This window comes from Mobula birostris, chromosome 1 (assembly GCF_030028105.1).
Source record: "Mobula birostris isolate sMobBir1 chromosome 1, sMobBir1.hap1, whole genome shotgun sequence".
NCBI lineage: Eukaryota > Metazoa > Chordata > Chondrichthyes > Myliobatiformes > Myliobatidae > Mobula > Mobula birostris.
In genome coordinates, this window is record NC_092370.1 from 221118091 (window position 1) to 221135099 (window position 17009).

The 17009-nt window shown below is 45.2% G+C and overlaps 1 protein-coding gene across 10 annotated transcripts in view; it reads right to left on the minus strand.

The window, feature by feature from the left end:
* ttll5 (tubulin tyrosine ligase-like family, member 5) overlaps window positions 1-17009 on the minus strand; it is a 510221-nt gene that overhangs the window by 207549 nt on the left and 285663 nt on the right. For all 10 annotated transcript variants that reach the window (XM_072271858.1, XM_072271833.1, XM_072271823.1 and 7 more), the window contains one exon: window positions 15331-15518. In XM_072271858.1, coding sequence (XP_072127959.1) covers window positions 15331-15518 — 188 coding nt within the window. The remainder of the gene's footprint in view (window positions 1-15330; window positions 15519-17009) is intronic.

Sequence of the window (17009 nt, forward strand, 5' to 3'; positions counted from 1 at the left end):
GCACTGCACTGGGAATGCCTGAACCACGGGCTCGGGCTCTGGACCATTTTCTGTATCAATGACCTTTTGACCTAGAGGTGGAAATGAGGCTTTATAGGCTACAGTTGACTCAAGTGCAGCAGCAGCCTTTATAAAAGTCAAATGCATTCATTGCTCTTATTACACACATCAAAGTTGCTGGTGAACGCAGCAGGCCAGGCAGCATCTCTAGAAAGAGGTACAGTCGACGTTTCAGGCCAGGACCCTTCGTCAGGACTAACTGAAGGAAGAGTAAGTAAGAAATTTGAAAGTGGGAGGGGGAGGGGGAGATCCAAAATGATAGGAGAAGACAGGAGGGGGAGGGATGGAGCCAAGAGCTGGACAGGTGATTGGCAAAAGGGGATACGACAGGATCATGGGACAGGAGGCCCAGGGAGAAGGAAAAGGGGGAGGAGGAAACCCAGAGGATAGGCAAGAGGTATAGTCAGAGGGACAGAGGGAGAAAAAGGAGACAGAGAGAAAGAATGTGTGTATATAAATAAATAACGGATGCGGTACGAGGGGGAGGTGGGACATTAGCAGAAGTTAGAGAAGTCAGTGTTCATGCCATCAGGTTGGAGGCTGCCCAGACAGAATATAAGGTGTTGTTCCTCCAACCTGAGTGTGGCTTCATCTTGACAGTAGAGGAGGCCGTGGACTGACATATCAGAATGGGAATGGGATGTGGAATTAAAATGTGTGGCCACTGGGAGATCCCGCTTTCTCTGGCAGACAGAGCGTAGGTGTTCAGCAAAGCGGTCTCCCAGTCTGCGTCGGGTCTCGCCAATATACAGAAGGCCACATCAGGAGCACCGGACGCAGTATATCACCCCAGCCGACTCACAGGTGAAGTGTCGCCTCACCTGGAAGGACTGTCTGGGGCCCTGAATGGCGGTAAGGGAGGAAGTTTAAGGGCATGTGTAGCACTTGTTCCACTTACAAGGATAAGTGCCAGGAGGAGATCAGTGGGGAGGGATGGGGGAGACGAATGGACAAGGGAGTCGCGTAGGGAGTGACCCCTGCGGAAAGCAGGGGGGGGAGGGAAAGATGTGCTTAGTGGTGGTATCCCGTTGGAGGTGGCAGAAGTTACGGAGAATAATATGTTGGACTCAGAGGCTGGTGGGGTGGTAGGTGAGGACCAGGGGAACCCTATTCCTAGTGGGGTGGCGGGAGGATAGAGTGACAGCAGATGTGTGTGAAATGGGGGAGATGCGTTTAAGAGCAGAGTTGATGGTGGAGGAAGGGAAGCCCCTTTCTTTAAAAAAGAAGGACATCTCCCTCGTCCTGGAATTTAAAGCCTCATCCTGAGAGCAGATGCAGCGGAGACGGAGGAATTGCGAGAAGGGGATGGCATTTTTGCAAGAGACAGGGTGGGAAGAGAAACAGTCCAGATAGCTGTGAGAGTCAGTAGGCTTATAGTAGACATCAGTAGATAAGCTGTCTCCAGAGATAGAGACAGAAAGATCTAGAAAGGGGAGGGAGGTGTCGAAATGGACCAGGTAAACTTGAGGGCAGGGTGAAAGTTGGAGGCAAAGTTAATGAAGTCAACGAGCTCAGCATACGCGCAGGAAACAGCGCCAATGCAGTCGTCGATGTAGCGAAGGAGAAATGGGGGAAAGATACCAGAATAGGTTTGGAACATAGATTGTTCCACAAAGCCAACAAAAAGGCAGGCATAGCTAGGACCCATACGGGTGCCCATAGCTACACCTTCAGTTTGGAGGAAGTGGGAGGAGCCAAAGGAAAAATTATTAAGAGTAAGGACCCAATTCCGCTAGACAGAGGAAAGTGGTGGTAGAGGAAAACTGATTAGGTCTGGAAGCGGAGAGCTTTGAGACCTTCCTGATGGGGGATGGAACTACAAACCCCATTTCCAGAAAAGTTGGGATATTTTCCAAAATGCAATAAAAACAAAAATCTGTGATACGTTAATTCATGTGAACCTTTCTTTAACTGACAAAAGTACAAAGAAAAGATTTTCAATAGTTTTACTGACCAACTTAATTGTATTTTGTAAATATACACAAAGGTGTGGAAGGGCCTGGGATAGGGACACCAAATACCTCCTCAGAGCCTCCAACCTGATGGCATGAACATTGACTTCTCTAACTTCCGCTAATGCCCCACCTCCCCCTCGTACGCCAACCGTTATTTATTTATATACACACATTCTTCCTCTCTCTCTCCTTTTTCTCTCTCTGTCCCTCTGACTATACCCCTTGCCCATCCTCTGTTTTTTCCCCCCCTCCCCCTTTTCCTTCTTCCTGGGCCTCCTGTCCCATGACCCTCTCATACTCCTTTTGCCAATCAACTGTCCAGCTCTTGGCTCCATCTCTCCCCCTCCTGTCTTCTCCTATCATTTTGGATCTTCCCCTCCCCCTCCCACTTTCAAATCTCTTACTAGCTCTTCCTTCAGTTAGTCCTGACGAAGGGTCTCGGCCTGATATGTCAACTGGACCTCTTCCTAGAGATGCTGCGTGGCCTGCTGCGTTCAGCAGCAACTTTGATGAGTGTTGCTTAAATTTCCAGCATCTGCAGAATTCCTCGTGTTTGCATTGCTCTTATTAACCTGCTTCCTTCTGCTCTCAAAGTAACCACTGATTGTTAACGGGTTTATAGTAGCATTCTGAATAGGAAGTGCTCTGCAAGAATATGACTGTCCAGACTGAAGAAGTTCCCTCATGTACAACATAGAACATTCGGTCCAGAATGTCGTGCCAACCCCTTAACTTACTCTAGGATCAATCTAACCCTTCTGTCTTACATAGCCTCCATTTTTTCTCTCATCTATGTGCCTATATAAGTTTCTTAAATTTCCCAAATGAATCTGCCTCTACCAACATCCTTGGCACCCACCACCCATGCGCCCACCACTCCCTGTGTGAAAAGACCTACCTCTGATATCCCCCTCCACATCTTATAATTAGCATTTCTGCCCTGGGAAAAAGTCATTGGTTGTCCAATCAAACATGCCTCTTACCATCTTGTACACCTCTTTCAAGTCATCCCTCATCCTCCTTTGTTCCAATGAGAAAAGCCCTAGCTCACTCAACCTATCCTCATAAGAGGAAAGTACAGTGACTTGCTTGTGTTGTTTAGTGGTGAGACAAGGGAAACTGAGTTAGACGTTTCTGGTTGTGGGGAAGTCTTCTTAAAACTCATTTTTTAAGGAAACAGCTAGGGATGTTTTGCTATGTTAAAAACACCAGATAAACACTACTACACTAGGCACATTGACAAGATTAAATGAAAGGGCCATGTTGATAAATGAATATCTCATGGTGAATTGGCTGTTGCCCGAGGCTGCAGTGTTATCTCAAGTTGCAGTCTGGTCCACTTAAGAGCGTTAAACAGGAAATCAAGCCCAACAAAAGAAGTCAGTGCAGTACTGGTAGAATGCTGATCGATAGGTGGATCAGCAGATCCCATGGCACCATCAGAACAGGGTATGCGTTCTCTGTTCTGGAGTCATTAATCCCTCAACCAACATCACTCAATACAGTTTCACCGCTCCATTCCCTTCTGGAGCTTGTTTATTGTTTACTGACACAGCTCAACCTTCAATACTATAGTTCCTAATAATCTCATCACCAAACTCTGGACCTGGTAATCAACACCACCCTCTGCCCTGGATCCCTGACTTCTTGACCAACAGAACGCAATCAGTAAGGATAGAAAGCAACACCTTCGGCACAATTAATCTAAACACTGGTGCTCCACGAGGTTGCATGCTCAGCCCCATTCTCCTCTCCTATTGTGATGATAAATCAACTTATAGGAGCACTCAGTGCACACCCCTCCAAATCTGCTGGGGTCATCGATTGAGTCTGGTGCTCCCGATGCGGCCTCCTCTACATTGGTAAGACCCGTCGTAAATTCTGGGACCGCTTTGTTAAGCATCTCTGTACCATCTGCCACAAGCAGAACATCCTGGTGACCAAACATTGACCCGTTGTAAATTCTGGGACCACTTTGTTGAGCATCTCTGTACCATCTGCCACAAGCAGAACATCCTGGTGACCAAACATTTTAATTCCGATTACCATTCCCAGTCATTTCTGGACACCTCACAACAGGAAGGATGTGGATACTATTGAAAGAGTGCAGAGGAGATTAACAGGATGTTTCCTGGACTGAAGAGCATGCCTTATGAAAATAGGTTGAGTGAACTTGGCCTTTTCTCCTTGGAGTGATGGAGGATGAGGGGTGATCTGGTAGAGGTGTAAAAGATGATGAGAGGCATTGGTCATTTGGATAGCCAGATGCTTTTTTCCAGGGCTGAAATGGCTAACACAAGGGGGCACAGTTTTAAGGTGCTTGGAAGTAGGTATAGAGGGGGTGTCAGAGGTACGTTTTTCACACAGAGAGTGGTGGATGCGTGGAATGTACTGCCGGTGATGGTGGTGGAGGTGGATGCAATAGGGTTTTTTAAGAGACTCTTAAATATATACATAGAGTTAAGAAAAATACAGGGCTATGAACTAGGGAAATTCTAGGTGGTTTCCAGAGTAGGTTACATTGTCAGCACAACACTGTGGGTCAAAAGGCCTGTAACGTGCTGTAGATTTCTAATCCTACTCACTGTACACTCATGACTGAGCAGCCAGATTCTGTTCTAATTCCATCTACAAGTTTGCAGATGATACCAGCATTGTTGGCCGTATCTCAAATAATGATGTGTTGCAGTACAGGAAGGAGATAGACAGCCTAGTGACAACGGTGTCATTACAGCAAACTTTCCATCAAAGTCAGCAAAACAAAACAGCTGTCATTGACTTCAGGAAGGCAGTTGTTCACATGCTCATCAGTGCTGCTGAGGTTGAGAGAGTTGAGAGAATCTACTTCCTAGGAGTGAACATCACCAATACACTGCTCTGGTCCAACCACATTGACGCCATGGCTAAGAAAGCTCTCTAAAACCTCTATTTCTTCAGGAGGCTAAAGGAATTCAGCATGACCTTATCAGTCCTTTACCAATCTAAAATAATAAACCATAGAAAGTATCCTATGCAGATGCATCACAGCTTGATATGACAACTGCTCTGCACATAACCAAGAGAAACTACAGAGAGTTGTAGACAGAGCTCAGCACACTACAGATACCAGCCTTCCCTCCAGGGACTCTATCTACACCTCTAACTGCCTCAGTAAAGCAGCCAGCATAATTAAAGTTCCCTCCAACCCCAGACATTCTCTCTTCTCCTCTTTTCCATCAGGCAGAAGATACAATAGCCTGAAAGCGCACACAACCAAACTCAAAGACAGTTTCACCCTGCTGTTATAAGACTTCTGAATAGTTCCTTAGTATGATATGATAGATTCTTGACCTCACAGTGTACCTCATTATGATCTTGCATGTCTGCCGGCACTGCACTTTCTCTGTAACTGTTACACTTTATTCTGCATTCAGTTATTGCTTTACCTTGCTCTACCTCATGGACTGGGTCATGATTTGATCTGTATGAACAATATACAGGACAAGATTTTCAATGTTCCTTTATATATGTAACAATAATAAACCAATTCTAATTACTCCAACAATAACACCATGATTAAACTTCAAAAACGGGATAGATTTGGTATGTTGTGAGGATGTGAAAGGTGCTAAACAAAAGCTGTTTGTTTTCTTTTTCAGAAACATAAAAGATTCTGCAGATGCTGAAAAATCCAGCGTAACACATACAAAACATTGGAGGAACTTAGCAGGTCAGGCAGCATCTATGGAGGGGAATAAACAGTCGACGCTTCATCATTTTTTAATTCAGTGTTTGTAGGAGCCCATGCACTCTCAAAAGATCATTATGCTTGGGGTCCACATGGGCCAAGAGGTTCATATACAGCAGGATATCAAGAGAACAAATCTGCACATCAGCCACCCTTATAATTGACACAACAGCAGAAATAAATGGCACTTCACACAGAGGAAATTGGCTAACCTGACACAGCTAATGAATTAAAGCTTCCTCAGTACTTTGGCTCATTCTCATTAACAACTGTTTTACTTCCCTCAGTAACCATCAAATTAAATTCAATAGGTTTCAATAGGCACAGTTAATGTCAGAGAAATGTATACAATATAACATCCTGAAATTAAAGTAGATAATCCACGCAACTGAGTAAAACACCATCGTAACCATTAGCAACCGAAATATAATTCAAGACCACCAACCAGGTGTCAGTTTGCCAACAGACATTCCACTTCACTATTTACCAGGCAACAGTCCATTTAAAATGACAAGTTTACAGAAACCAGGGATAAACAGCCTTAATGGGTACCAGCAAGTAGGTGATGGAGAATAGCAAACAAAGACTAAAGAGATAGGCAGAAAGGAGAACCATTATATGTGAGAGAGACAGGTGGAACAATGAAACAGCTGGGAGTTACTGCTGAAACACAGGGAATAAGGCAAAGCTACACACTAAATACTAGCAAATTCACTACTTATGGAAGGTGAGAAATCATCAGAAAACAGTAGCTACAGATTACACAAGGACACAACTAGAGATTATGATGGAGGTGGAGAAGATACCTTCTGCCAATACTCACCCTGCTTTGAACTGATCCATACTGATGGAGTTTGAAGTGATCCATACTGATGGAGTTTGAAGTGAAACTAGGCAGAGCAATGGGATAGAAACTTTACCAATTTACCAATCGATTTCTTAGTAGGTGCAAACCTAGCAAGTACCACTGCTCACACTTCACCTACCATGCAGCACTGGAATTATACATACAGTGTGAAATGGAAATCTCAGGGACACGTAACTGATGCAATCTTCTCTGGCCACCGCTAAATATTTACTGATTTGTTATTACACGACACCTTGTATCTGCAAAGCCATGCCATCAGTCTCATTTCCCCTCTACAGCTGCACCTTATTCTTTCCCTCTCTCTTTCTCTCTCTCTCTCTCACATACGCAATGCAAGTTCAAGTTGAAGTTTAATTGTCAGTCAACCATACATGAATACCCATGAATACAGCCAAATGAAACAATGTTATTTCGGGGCCAAGGTGCAAAACACAGTAGCAACAATCATACACATCACAAGGCACACATAGCACATATAAGGTAAGACAGCAGTAAATTACAGTCACACCAAACAATATAGTCCAAGTCCCTGAGTCCACGAATGTTGTTGCAGTCTGCTCTGCAGTCGATCACAATACATCTTGTCTTCTGACGAGCAAACACTGGAAAGCAGCGCCGACTCCAACATGTATGCTGCACCACACTGCCTCCGGCACTCTGGTGGAATACACTGAATCCGACGCTCCCCCCCGGGCAGCCGCAAACAGGCAGCATGTGGCTTGAGGCCTAGTCCTTGCCAAAACCGAAACCACGCAGTTCCCTCAATGTCTGCCACAAATCAGTAAATTGGGCTTGCAGCATTCCACATTAACAATGTCCAACAGGGTCTTATGATTGCAAGTGACCAAGATGATCACTCATTGTTAGACTGCACACCACCTTTGAGCACCAACTCCGACGCTTTGACGCAGACAGCCAACAAACAACTCGATGGTGGGGTAGACCTGCAGTACTTTAAGTTCTTAATGTCCAGCAGGGTCTTGCAATCACAAAAAAAAGTTTAAAAAAGACAATAATATCTTTGGTTGGCCTTATAGAAGTTGTTGCGCCCAAATGTGCTGCTATCTTATTGAGTGTGCTGCCATCTTGTCCATTAACTTCCTGAAACCTCTGCATTAATTTACACTGAGAGCCAATTAACATCTGAGGACAAGAACACATCCTGAACATGTTCATCTTCAAAGGGAGCACAGAGAGCACACAAGGTCACCAGTGAGGCCAGGTCACTGTAACTGAGACAGTATTGGAAAATGTAAACACATACATTGTATTTTCTATGTATTGCAGTATTTACTCAACAGTATTTCAGTATACAGTATTTACTCAACAGTATTTCAGTATTTACTCAAATGCACACATTGTATTTTCTATATTTACTATGTAACCACTGCTAGCTGAATAGAGGGTATTCACTATGTAGCCATGACTTTTGACCTAATCACTATTAATTCATGAAGAGAACGAGAATGAAACCAAGGAGAAAGATAACGGTGGCAAGTAAGGTAATGAAATATGTGGCAGTATGTCAAAACAAGACTAATTAAGAAATAACTGTGGTTAGGGACGCGAGGACACCTGGTCTAAAATGTAAACTAGGACATAATTAAGTTGGGGAATAAAACAATAGTGGAAAGTTGACAGCGGATATATTGATGATATGTAATCACAGGCCGATTGGATATGATAATGTAGCTATGATAGGAAATTGCTATAAAAAATGTTGTATACAAGCCTCGATGGGCAGTCAGCTACTAGCTTTCTGATTGTCTCAGCTTTGATTTGCAAATTAAAGTTTAAAACGTCTTGGCTAGTTTTCTGCGTCTCCTTGTCGTTTGTGAGAAATGAGAAACCACGACAACAGCAGCACTAAAAGCTGCATACAACATAAAGCACTACAGCACAACCCTTTGGCCCATGAAGTTGTGCCAATCTTTTAACCTACTTTAAACTTAATCTGACCCTTCCCTCCTACTTAGCCCCAATTTTTCCCTTCATACATGTGCCAATCTAAGAGCCTCTTAAATGTTGCTAATATATCTGCCTCTACCAGCACAACCTTTCAGGAAATTCCAGACAGCAACCACTCTGTGTAAAAAAAATCTATGTGAAATCCCCACTATACTTCCCTCCAATCACCTTAAAATTATGCCCCGTTGTATTAGTTTTTGCCACCCTGGGAAAACGTATCTGGCTGTCCACTCTGTCTGTCTCTTTTCATCTTGTACACCTCTTTCAGTCACCTCTCATTCCCCATCACTCCAAATGAATAGGAGCATTCAATGGAATAGTGTGGAGGGTGTTTTACTCTGTATCTAAACTGTGTTATATCTGTGTTGGGTACTTTTTGATTCTGTGTTTAACCCTGCTGTCCCTGCCTCGGGAGTGTCTGCCCTTCCACCTGTGTAGTACTCTCTCAGTCTGACTACTCTGACAATGTAGTCATCGCCCCTATGCATGTCTGGAGATGGATTTGAACCCATGACCTTCTGGTCTCAGGGGCAAGACTGCTCTCCACTGAGCCATTGGCTGGCAACAGGAAGATTAAGCTGCAGGTACAACCTCAAAAGGGAAGAAAAGCAAAACATCAATGAAAAAAAAATTATCATACTGCTCTAGCCCTTCTGTTCAAAGTCAAATGGAATCTCTATTACCGTATGAAGTAGACTCAGTAACCTGATATACATGTTTTTTTTTACACTGTAGGTATTCATCTGATTCTCTGTGTGGTCTATTTTCATCTCTTCATTTGATCCCTTGGCGGAGAAGCTTCAGCAAGAGCCGAGAATAACAAGGTGGGTCAGTACTGGGAGGGCACACGCCTCATACCTCAGCTCATTCACTGCATACTTCTAGACAAGTATTGTGGAAATGCAGAGTGCCATAGCCAAGCCCAGATTAAACACATCAGTAAAGGACCACACATGTACAGAATATGCTAGCTGACTGTAATGTGTGCTCCACAGATCACTCCAAAACCGAGCTTATGATTTATCATTTTGTAATAAATCCACTCACTAGTAAATTATTTTTTTCAATTGCAAGACAAGACAGCTTTTCTTTTCTTTTGAAATGATCTTCCCGCCCCAATTGCTGAGTTTGCACTTTACAGGCCAGTAGTAAATGTTGACCAGAGGAAGGCACTGGAGCCTAGGCAGAGGTACAGAAGCTTGAAGTCCCACGCCACCAGGCTCAAGAACAATGACTTCCCTTCAACCAATCGTTTCTTGAACCAACCAGTAAAACCCTAATCACTACAGTTTAGCAACACTATTCTTCTTCATAGATGCTGTCTGAGCTGCTGAGTTCCTCCACCTTTTGTGGGTTAACAGCAGTATGAACACTTTATACTGATGGGAGTATGAACACTCCCATCAATTTGCCTATCGCACCAACAGGTCAACAGAAGATGCCATCTCTACGTCACTTCACTCTGCCCTGACCCACCTGGACAGCCCCAACTCCTATGTCAGAATGCTGTTCATTGACTTTAGTTCCGCATTCAATACTGTGATCCTCTCCAAGCTGATCACCAAACTTCGCCAGCTTGGTATCAGCGTATCCCTCTGCAATTGGACCTTGGACTTTCTGACTAACAGACCCCAATCAGTTAAGTTAGACAACCTCTCCTCCTCCACTCTCACCCTGAACACTGGCGTGCCTCAAGGCTATGTGCTGAGCCCTCTTCTGTACTCCCTTTTCACCTATGACTGCATTCCTGTTCATGGTTCTAACTCCATAATCAAGTTCGGAGACGACACCACGGTGGTTGGTCTGATCAGAGGGAATGACGAGACGGCCTACACGGACGAGGTCCAGCACAACAATCTGGCCGACAACAATCAGAAGACCAAGGAGATCATTGTGGACTTCAGGCATGCCAGGAGTCACACTCATGTCCCCATCTACATCAACGGAATCGTAGTGGAGTGTGTATCAAGCTTCAAATTCCTTGGTGTCCACATTTCCGAGGATCTTACCTGGTCCCTGAACTCCTCCATCCTGATCAAAAAGGCGCAACTGCGCCTTTATTTCCTGCGGAGCATCAAGAAAGCTCACCTCTGTCCCAGGATACTGACAGGCTTTTACCGCTGTACCATTGAGAGCATACTCACCAACTACATCTCAGTGTGGTATGGCAATTGTCCCGTATCGGACCGCAAAGGACTCCAGCGTATGGTGAAAACTGCCCAGCGGATTATTGGTACCCAATTGCCCACCATTGAGAACATCTACCATAAACGCTGCCTGGGCAGGGCAAAAAGCATTATCAAGGATGCATCTCACCCTAACCATGGACTTTCTACTCTCCTCCCATCCGGTAGGCACTACAGGAGCCTCTGATCCTGCACCAGCAGGCTCAGGAAGAGCTTCTTCCCTGAGGCTGTGACACTGCTGAACCTCACATCACAGCGCTAAGCAGTATTGCATCCGTATTGTACTGTCTCAGTACTTTTATATTTGTGTGCTGTAGCACTTCTTTTATTCGTAGTTATTTTGTAAATAACACTATTCTTTGCATTTCTGGTCAGATGCTAAATGCATTTCGCCAACACGAGGAAATCTGCAGATGCTGGAATTTCAAGCAACACACATAAAAGTTGCTGGTGAACGCAGCAGGCCAGGCAGCATCTCTAGGAAGAGGTACAGTCGACGTTTCGGGCCGAGACCCTTCATCAGGACTAACTGAAAGAAGAGCTAGTAAGAGATTTGAAAGTGGGAGGGGGAGGGGGAGATCTGAAACGATAGGGGAAGACAGGAGGGGGAGGGATGAAGCTAAGAGCTGGACAGGTGAATGGCAAAAGGGATATGAGAGGATCATGGGACAGGAGGCTGAGGGAGAAAGAAAGGGGGATGGGCAGAGGATGGGCAAGGGGTATAGTGAGAAGGACAGAGGGAGAAAAAGGAGAGAAAAAGAATCTGTGTATATAAATAAATAAATAAAAACAGATGGGGTACGAGGGGGAGGTGGGGCATTAGTGGAAGTTTGAGAAGTCAATGTTCATACCTTCAGGTTGGAGGCTACCCAGACAGAATATAAGGTGTTGTTCCTCCAACCTGAGTGTGGCTTTATCTTTACAGTAGAGGAGGCCGTGGATAGACATATCAGAATGGGAATGGGACGTGGAATTAAAATATGTGGCCACTGGGAGATCCGGCTTTCCCTGGCGGACAGAGCGTAGGTGTTCAGCGAAACGATCTCCAAGTCTGCGTCGGGTCTCGCCAATATATAGAAGGCCGCATCGGGAGCACCGGATGCAGTATATGCTGAAGGAGGTTTCCTCCTTTTTTTAAAGAAAGGGGCTTCCCTTCCTCCACCATGAACTCTGCTCTCAAATGCATCTCCCCCATTTCACGCACACCTGCTCTCACTCCATCCTCCCACCACCCCATTAGGAATAGGGTTCCCCTTGTCCTCACCTACCACCCCACCAGCTTCCGGGTCCGCCAACTCCAACGGGATCCCACCATTAAGCACATCTTTCCCTCCCCCCCCTGCTTTCCGCAGGGATCGCTCCCTACATGACTCCCTTGTCCATTTGCTCCCCCCCATCCCTCCCAACCAATCTCCCTCCCTGCACTTATCCTTGTAAGCGGAACAAGTGCTATACATGGCCTTACACTTCCTCCCTCACTACCATTCAGGGCCCCAGACAGTCCTTCCAGGTGGGGCGACACTTCACCTGTGAGTCAGCTGGTGTGATATACTGTGTCCGGTGCTCCCAATGCAGCCTTCTATATATTGGTGAGACCCGACGCAGATTGGGAGATCGTTTCACTGAACACCTACGTTCTGTCCCCCAGAGAAAGCAGGATCTCCCAGTGGCCACACGTTTTAATTCCACGTCCCATTCCCATTCTGATATGTCTATCCACAGCCTCCTCTACTGTAAAGATGAAGCCACACTCAGGTTGGAGGAACAACACCTTATATTCCGTCTGGGTAGATTCCAACCTGATGGCATGAATATTGACTTCTCAAACTTCCAGTAATACCCTACTTCCCCCTCGTACCCCATCTGTTATTTATTTATTTATTTATATACACACATTCTTTTTCTCTCTCTCCTTTTTCTCCCTTTGTCCTTCTCACTATAACTCTTGCCCATCCTCTGCCCATACCCCTTTCTTTCTCCCTAGGCCTCTTGTCCCATGATCCTCTCATATCCCTTTTGCCAATCGACTGTCCAGCTCTTAGCTCCATCCCTCCCCCTCCTGTCTTCTCCTACCATTTTGGATCTCCCCCTCCCCCTCCCACTTTCAAATCTCTTACTAGCTCTTCCTTCAGTTAGTCCTGATGAAGGGTCTCGGCCTAAAACATCGACTGTACCTCTTCCTAGAGATGCTGCCTGGCCTGCTGCATTCACCAGCAACTAAATGCATTTCATTGGCCTTGTAACTGTACCCGGCACAATGACAATAAAGTTGAATCTAATCTAACCTTATACTAAAATGGATTTTGCTTTTCTTGTTCTAATTATGTTCTTCTTTGTAAAAAAAAAAGTCCGCAGAATTTATGTTTGTTTTTCTTGTGACTGCTGCTTACATGATGCAATGTGCTTGTGATACTGCTGCAGGTAAGCTTTTCATTGCACTTGTGCATACATCTACTTGTGGATATGATAATAAACTAGACTTTGATAAACTTTGACCCCTACTGGTCATGATAGCGGAAGTCACTGGTTAGTGACTGAGAGACACGAAGCATGCAAAACGCATCCTTCGATCCAAAACATTCATGTTGTCCAAATTATAGAAACATTAGGGGAACTTAGAAAGCTTTTAGATAGGCAGGAGGAGGACAGAAAAATGGAGGGTTAGGTAGGAAGGAAGGGTTAGATTAATCTTTGAATAGCTTAAAAGCTCGGCACAACATTGTGGGCCGAAGAGCCTGTAATGTTTTATGTTCTAAGTTATCTAAATGATAGCATTTGTTGCCCATATATGTGCAGTATAATATCTGTCCAAATGTCGTTTGTAAGTCTCTTGCAGGGAGCAACAACAGGTGAATCCACCTCAAAACAAGGTATTTGTTGACTGGTTGAACATTGTACATGTCAGGTTCAGCCAGCAAGCAGAGAGCTAGCATTTCCCCTGGCATGTGTGACACAGTCTCAAGCAAGTGGGCCACAAAACTAGTAAAGAACTACCACTCAGACCCGCAGAAGCAGTGAGTATTTTGTTGAATGGCTGCTGTGAATCAGCCTCACTCCACAACCCCAGCTCAGCTTCATCACCAATGTCATGAACTGGTGAGCTAAAACAGAATGGCTTGGCCTCAAGCATTGTCCAGTGCCAGAGGTTTGAAACCACGTGGGATGGGACATAAGAAGCTCCAGCTTGCACTGGCTGGGAGAGGGGAAGAGTGCCAGTCCCACTGGGATGTGGTCTGCACCACTGGCTGCCGTCCAGCTTCAATTCAAAACTTCCCAAAGAAAACTGGGTCACAACTGTTGTTTTAAATTATTGCATAAGCAAACGAGATACTCAAAAAGCAGAAAGAATCTTTTTCATAAAAATAAAATGTTGAGTAACTCAGAAAGATTCCAGCTTCTCTCTGAGTGGTGGAAGGAAAACAGGAAATCTTGGAAACATCTGGCGGTCTGCCAGTGAGTGAGCACAGATTCATAGAGATAAAAAGCAGAGAATGGAACTATTCTGGCCTGTCATGTCCATACTAGCCCAAGAATTGGTTACTTGATTTCTCATTTCTGGATCTGTAGCCCTGTAGGCTTGGGCTCTTCATGGGCACATCAGGTAAATTTTCCCCAACAGCTTTTTGAGCAGATGTTTCCAGGTTCCCAATATCTCTGGGAAAAAGAAAATGTTTCACTCTTCTCTAATCCTTCGCTCAACTACATTAAAATCTATTTTCTCAGTTATTGAGCTCTGTCAAGGGAAATGAATCCTCTCTGTTTATCCAATCAATAATTCACATGTTTTACCTTTCGGTATTGGTGCTGGTTTGTTAATTATCGTATGTACCAAGATACAGTGAGAAGTTCATATTGCACATTATCTACACAGTTAAGATCCAGACACAGTGCACTGGGGTATTAAAAGGCAAAACAGTAATAGAGTGCAGAACGAAGTGTAAAAGCTAGAGAAAGTGCCATGCAGACAAACAATAAAGTGCATAATTATAATGAGTTAGATTGTCAGGTTAAGAGTCTATTTTATCTTATGAGGTTCGTCTAAGAGTGTGATAACAGTGGGATAAAAACTGTCTTTGAGTATGGTGGCTATTCAAATAAATCTCCCTTCAGTCCCTCTTCATCTACAGAGAACAACCCGTCCCCACCGGTACCATATCCTGGTGTTATATGCAGTGACAGACACGTCCCCACTGGTACTGTAACCCAGTATTATACAGTGACAGACCTATCCCCATCAGTACTGTACTCCAGTGTTATACAGTGGCAGACATATCCCCACTGGTACTGTAGCCCAGTGTTATACAGTGACAGACCCATCCCCACTGGCACTGTTCTCTGATGTTATACAGTGAGTGACTAGTCCCCACTGGTACTATACCCCACTGTTATACACTGACAGACCTGTCTCCACTGGTACCGTTCTCCATTGGAGAAGCAGACTCTGGAATGGTAAAGCTTGTCACTTGCAGTTGAATTTGTGTGTTTGGCTGGGACTTGACCCTTTGTCAGACTTGCCGAGGGTCAGGCTTAGCAACAACATTGAGCTTCAGGCTGGCCATTACTCACATGCTGCGTCAGGAGGCTGAGGTGCGAGTATGATGAGTATGGCTGAGGGTTCTGTTTGGCTGTCAGGCGCTGTAGCACAGTGGAGATGGCATCATTGTTCAAACTTTCAAAGAGAGAATGTCGCTTATCCCCTTCCCTCACACCAGCTGTGAGTGGTCTCTGTCGCAGAGTACATCGGGTTCCCAAGCCTGAAAAGAGAGACAAGGCCACAGAATGAGTCTGGGCTAGTGCATTCCACACTGCAGCTAATGGAGCAACTCCCATCCTGCACTTCCCAGTCAATATTAACCAATGAAACACTCATGCGACAGACCGCTGGTGACAGTCCACAACAACAGCATCGAGCTCACGTCTGGGTAGCCTCCAGATTGATGGCATGAACATTGATTTCTCTAATGTCATGAATTTCTCTCCCCTCCCTCCTTCTCTCTTTTTCCATTGCTGTTCCCCTCTTATGCCTTCCCTTCTCCTCACCTCCCTCTGAGCCCCCTCCACCTTCACTTTCTCTGATGGTTCACTCTCCTCTCCTATCAGATGCTTTCTTCTTCATCTCAATACCTTTTCCAACTGTCACCTCCCACCTTCTTACTTCATCCCCTCTCCTCCACCCACCTTCCTCCTCACTTGGTCTCATAGAAACATAGAAAACCTGCAGCACAACACAAGCCCTTCGGCCCACAATGCTGCGCCGAACACGTACCTTAGAAATTACCAGGCTGACCCATAGCCTTCTATTTTGTCTAAGCTCCATGTACCTATCCAGGAGTCTCATAAAAGACCCTATCGTATCCGCCTCCACCACCATCACCGGCAGCCTATTCCACGCACTCACTACCCCCTGCATAAAAAACTTATCCCCAACATCTCCTCTGTATCTACTTCCAAGCACCTTAAACCTGTGCCCTCTCGTGCTAGCCATCTCAGCCCTGGGAAAAAGCCTCTGACGATCCACACGATCAATGCCTCTCATCATCTTATACACCTCTATCAGGTCACCTCTCATCCTCTGCCGCTCCAAGCAGAAAAGACCAAATTCACTCAACCTATTCTCATAAGGCATGCTCACCTATCACTTGCCAGCTTGTACTCATTCCCCTGCCCCCACCTTATTATTCTGGCTTCTGCACCCTTCCTTTCCATTCCCGATGAAGGGTCTTGCCCAGAAATGTTGACTGCTGATTTCCTTCCACAGATGCTGCCCTCCTTACTGAGTTCCTCCAGATTTTTTGTGTGCTGCTCTGGATTTCCAGCATCTGCAGAATCTTTTGTGTTTATGGTTATGTCAATAGCCTGCAGAGTGGAGATAATTTTACACAGCCGGCTGTAGAGGGACAAGACACACAGGACAAACGCCCAGATCTGTTGCACAGAGATACCTCTCTAAGCTGTATGCTTTCCTGATATGGATCACAGCGCTAGAATCCCACCTCCATGTTGGGACTTCCAAAATCACAGGAATGGCAGGATTCCAGGCAGAAGTTCATCCTATCTTTAACTCCCAGCTACTGGAAGAAAATGAGGAGCAATGGGGCAGGCTGTGTCAACAGCATTTTAGCTGCACATTATTATGCCTGAGGTTGGCATGTCTGGGCCACACTCCATTAATGGATGCTGTATTAGGGTCTCAGAGATTAACTACAGAGCAGAAAAAAAGAGCCATGTAGTGCCACATCTCTACC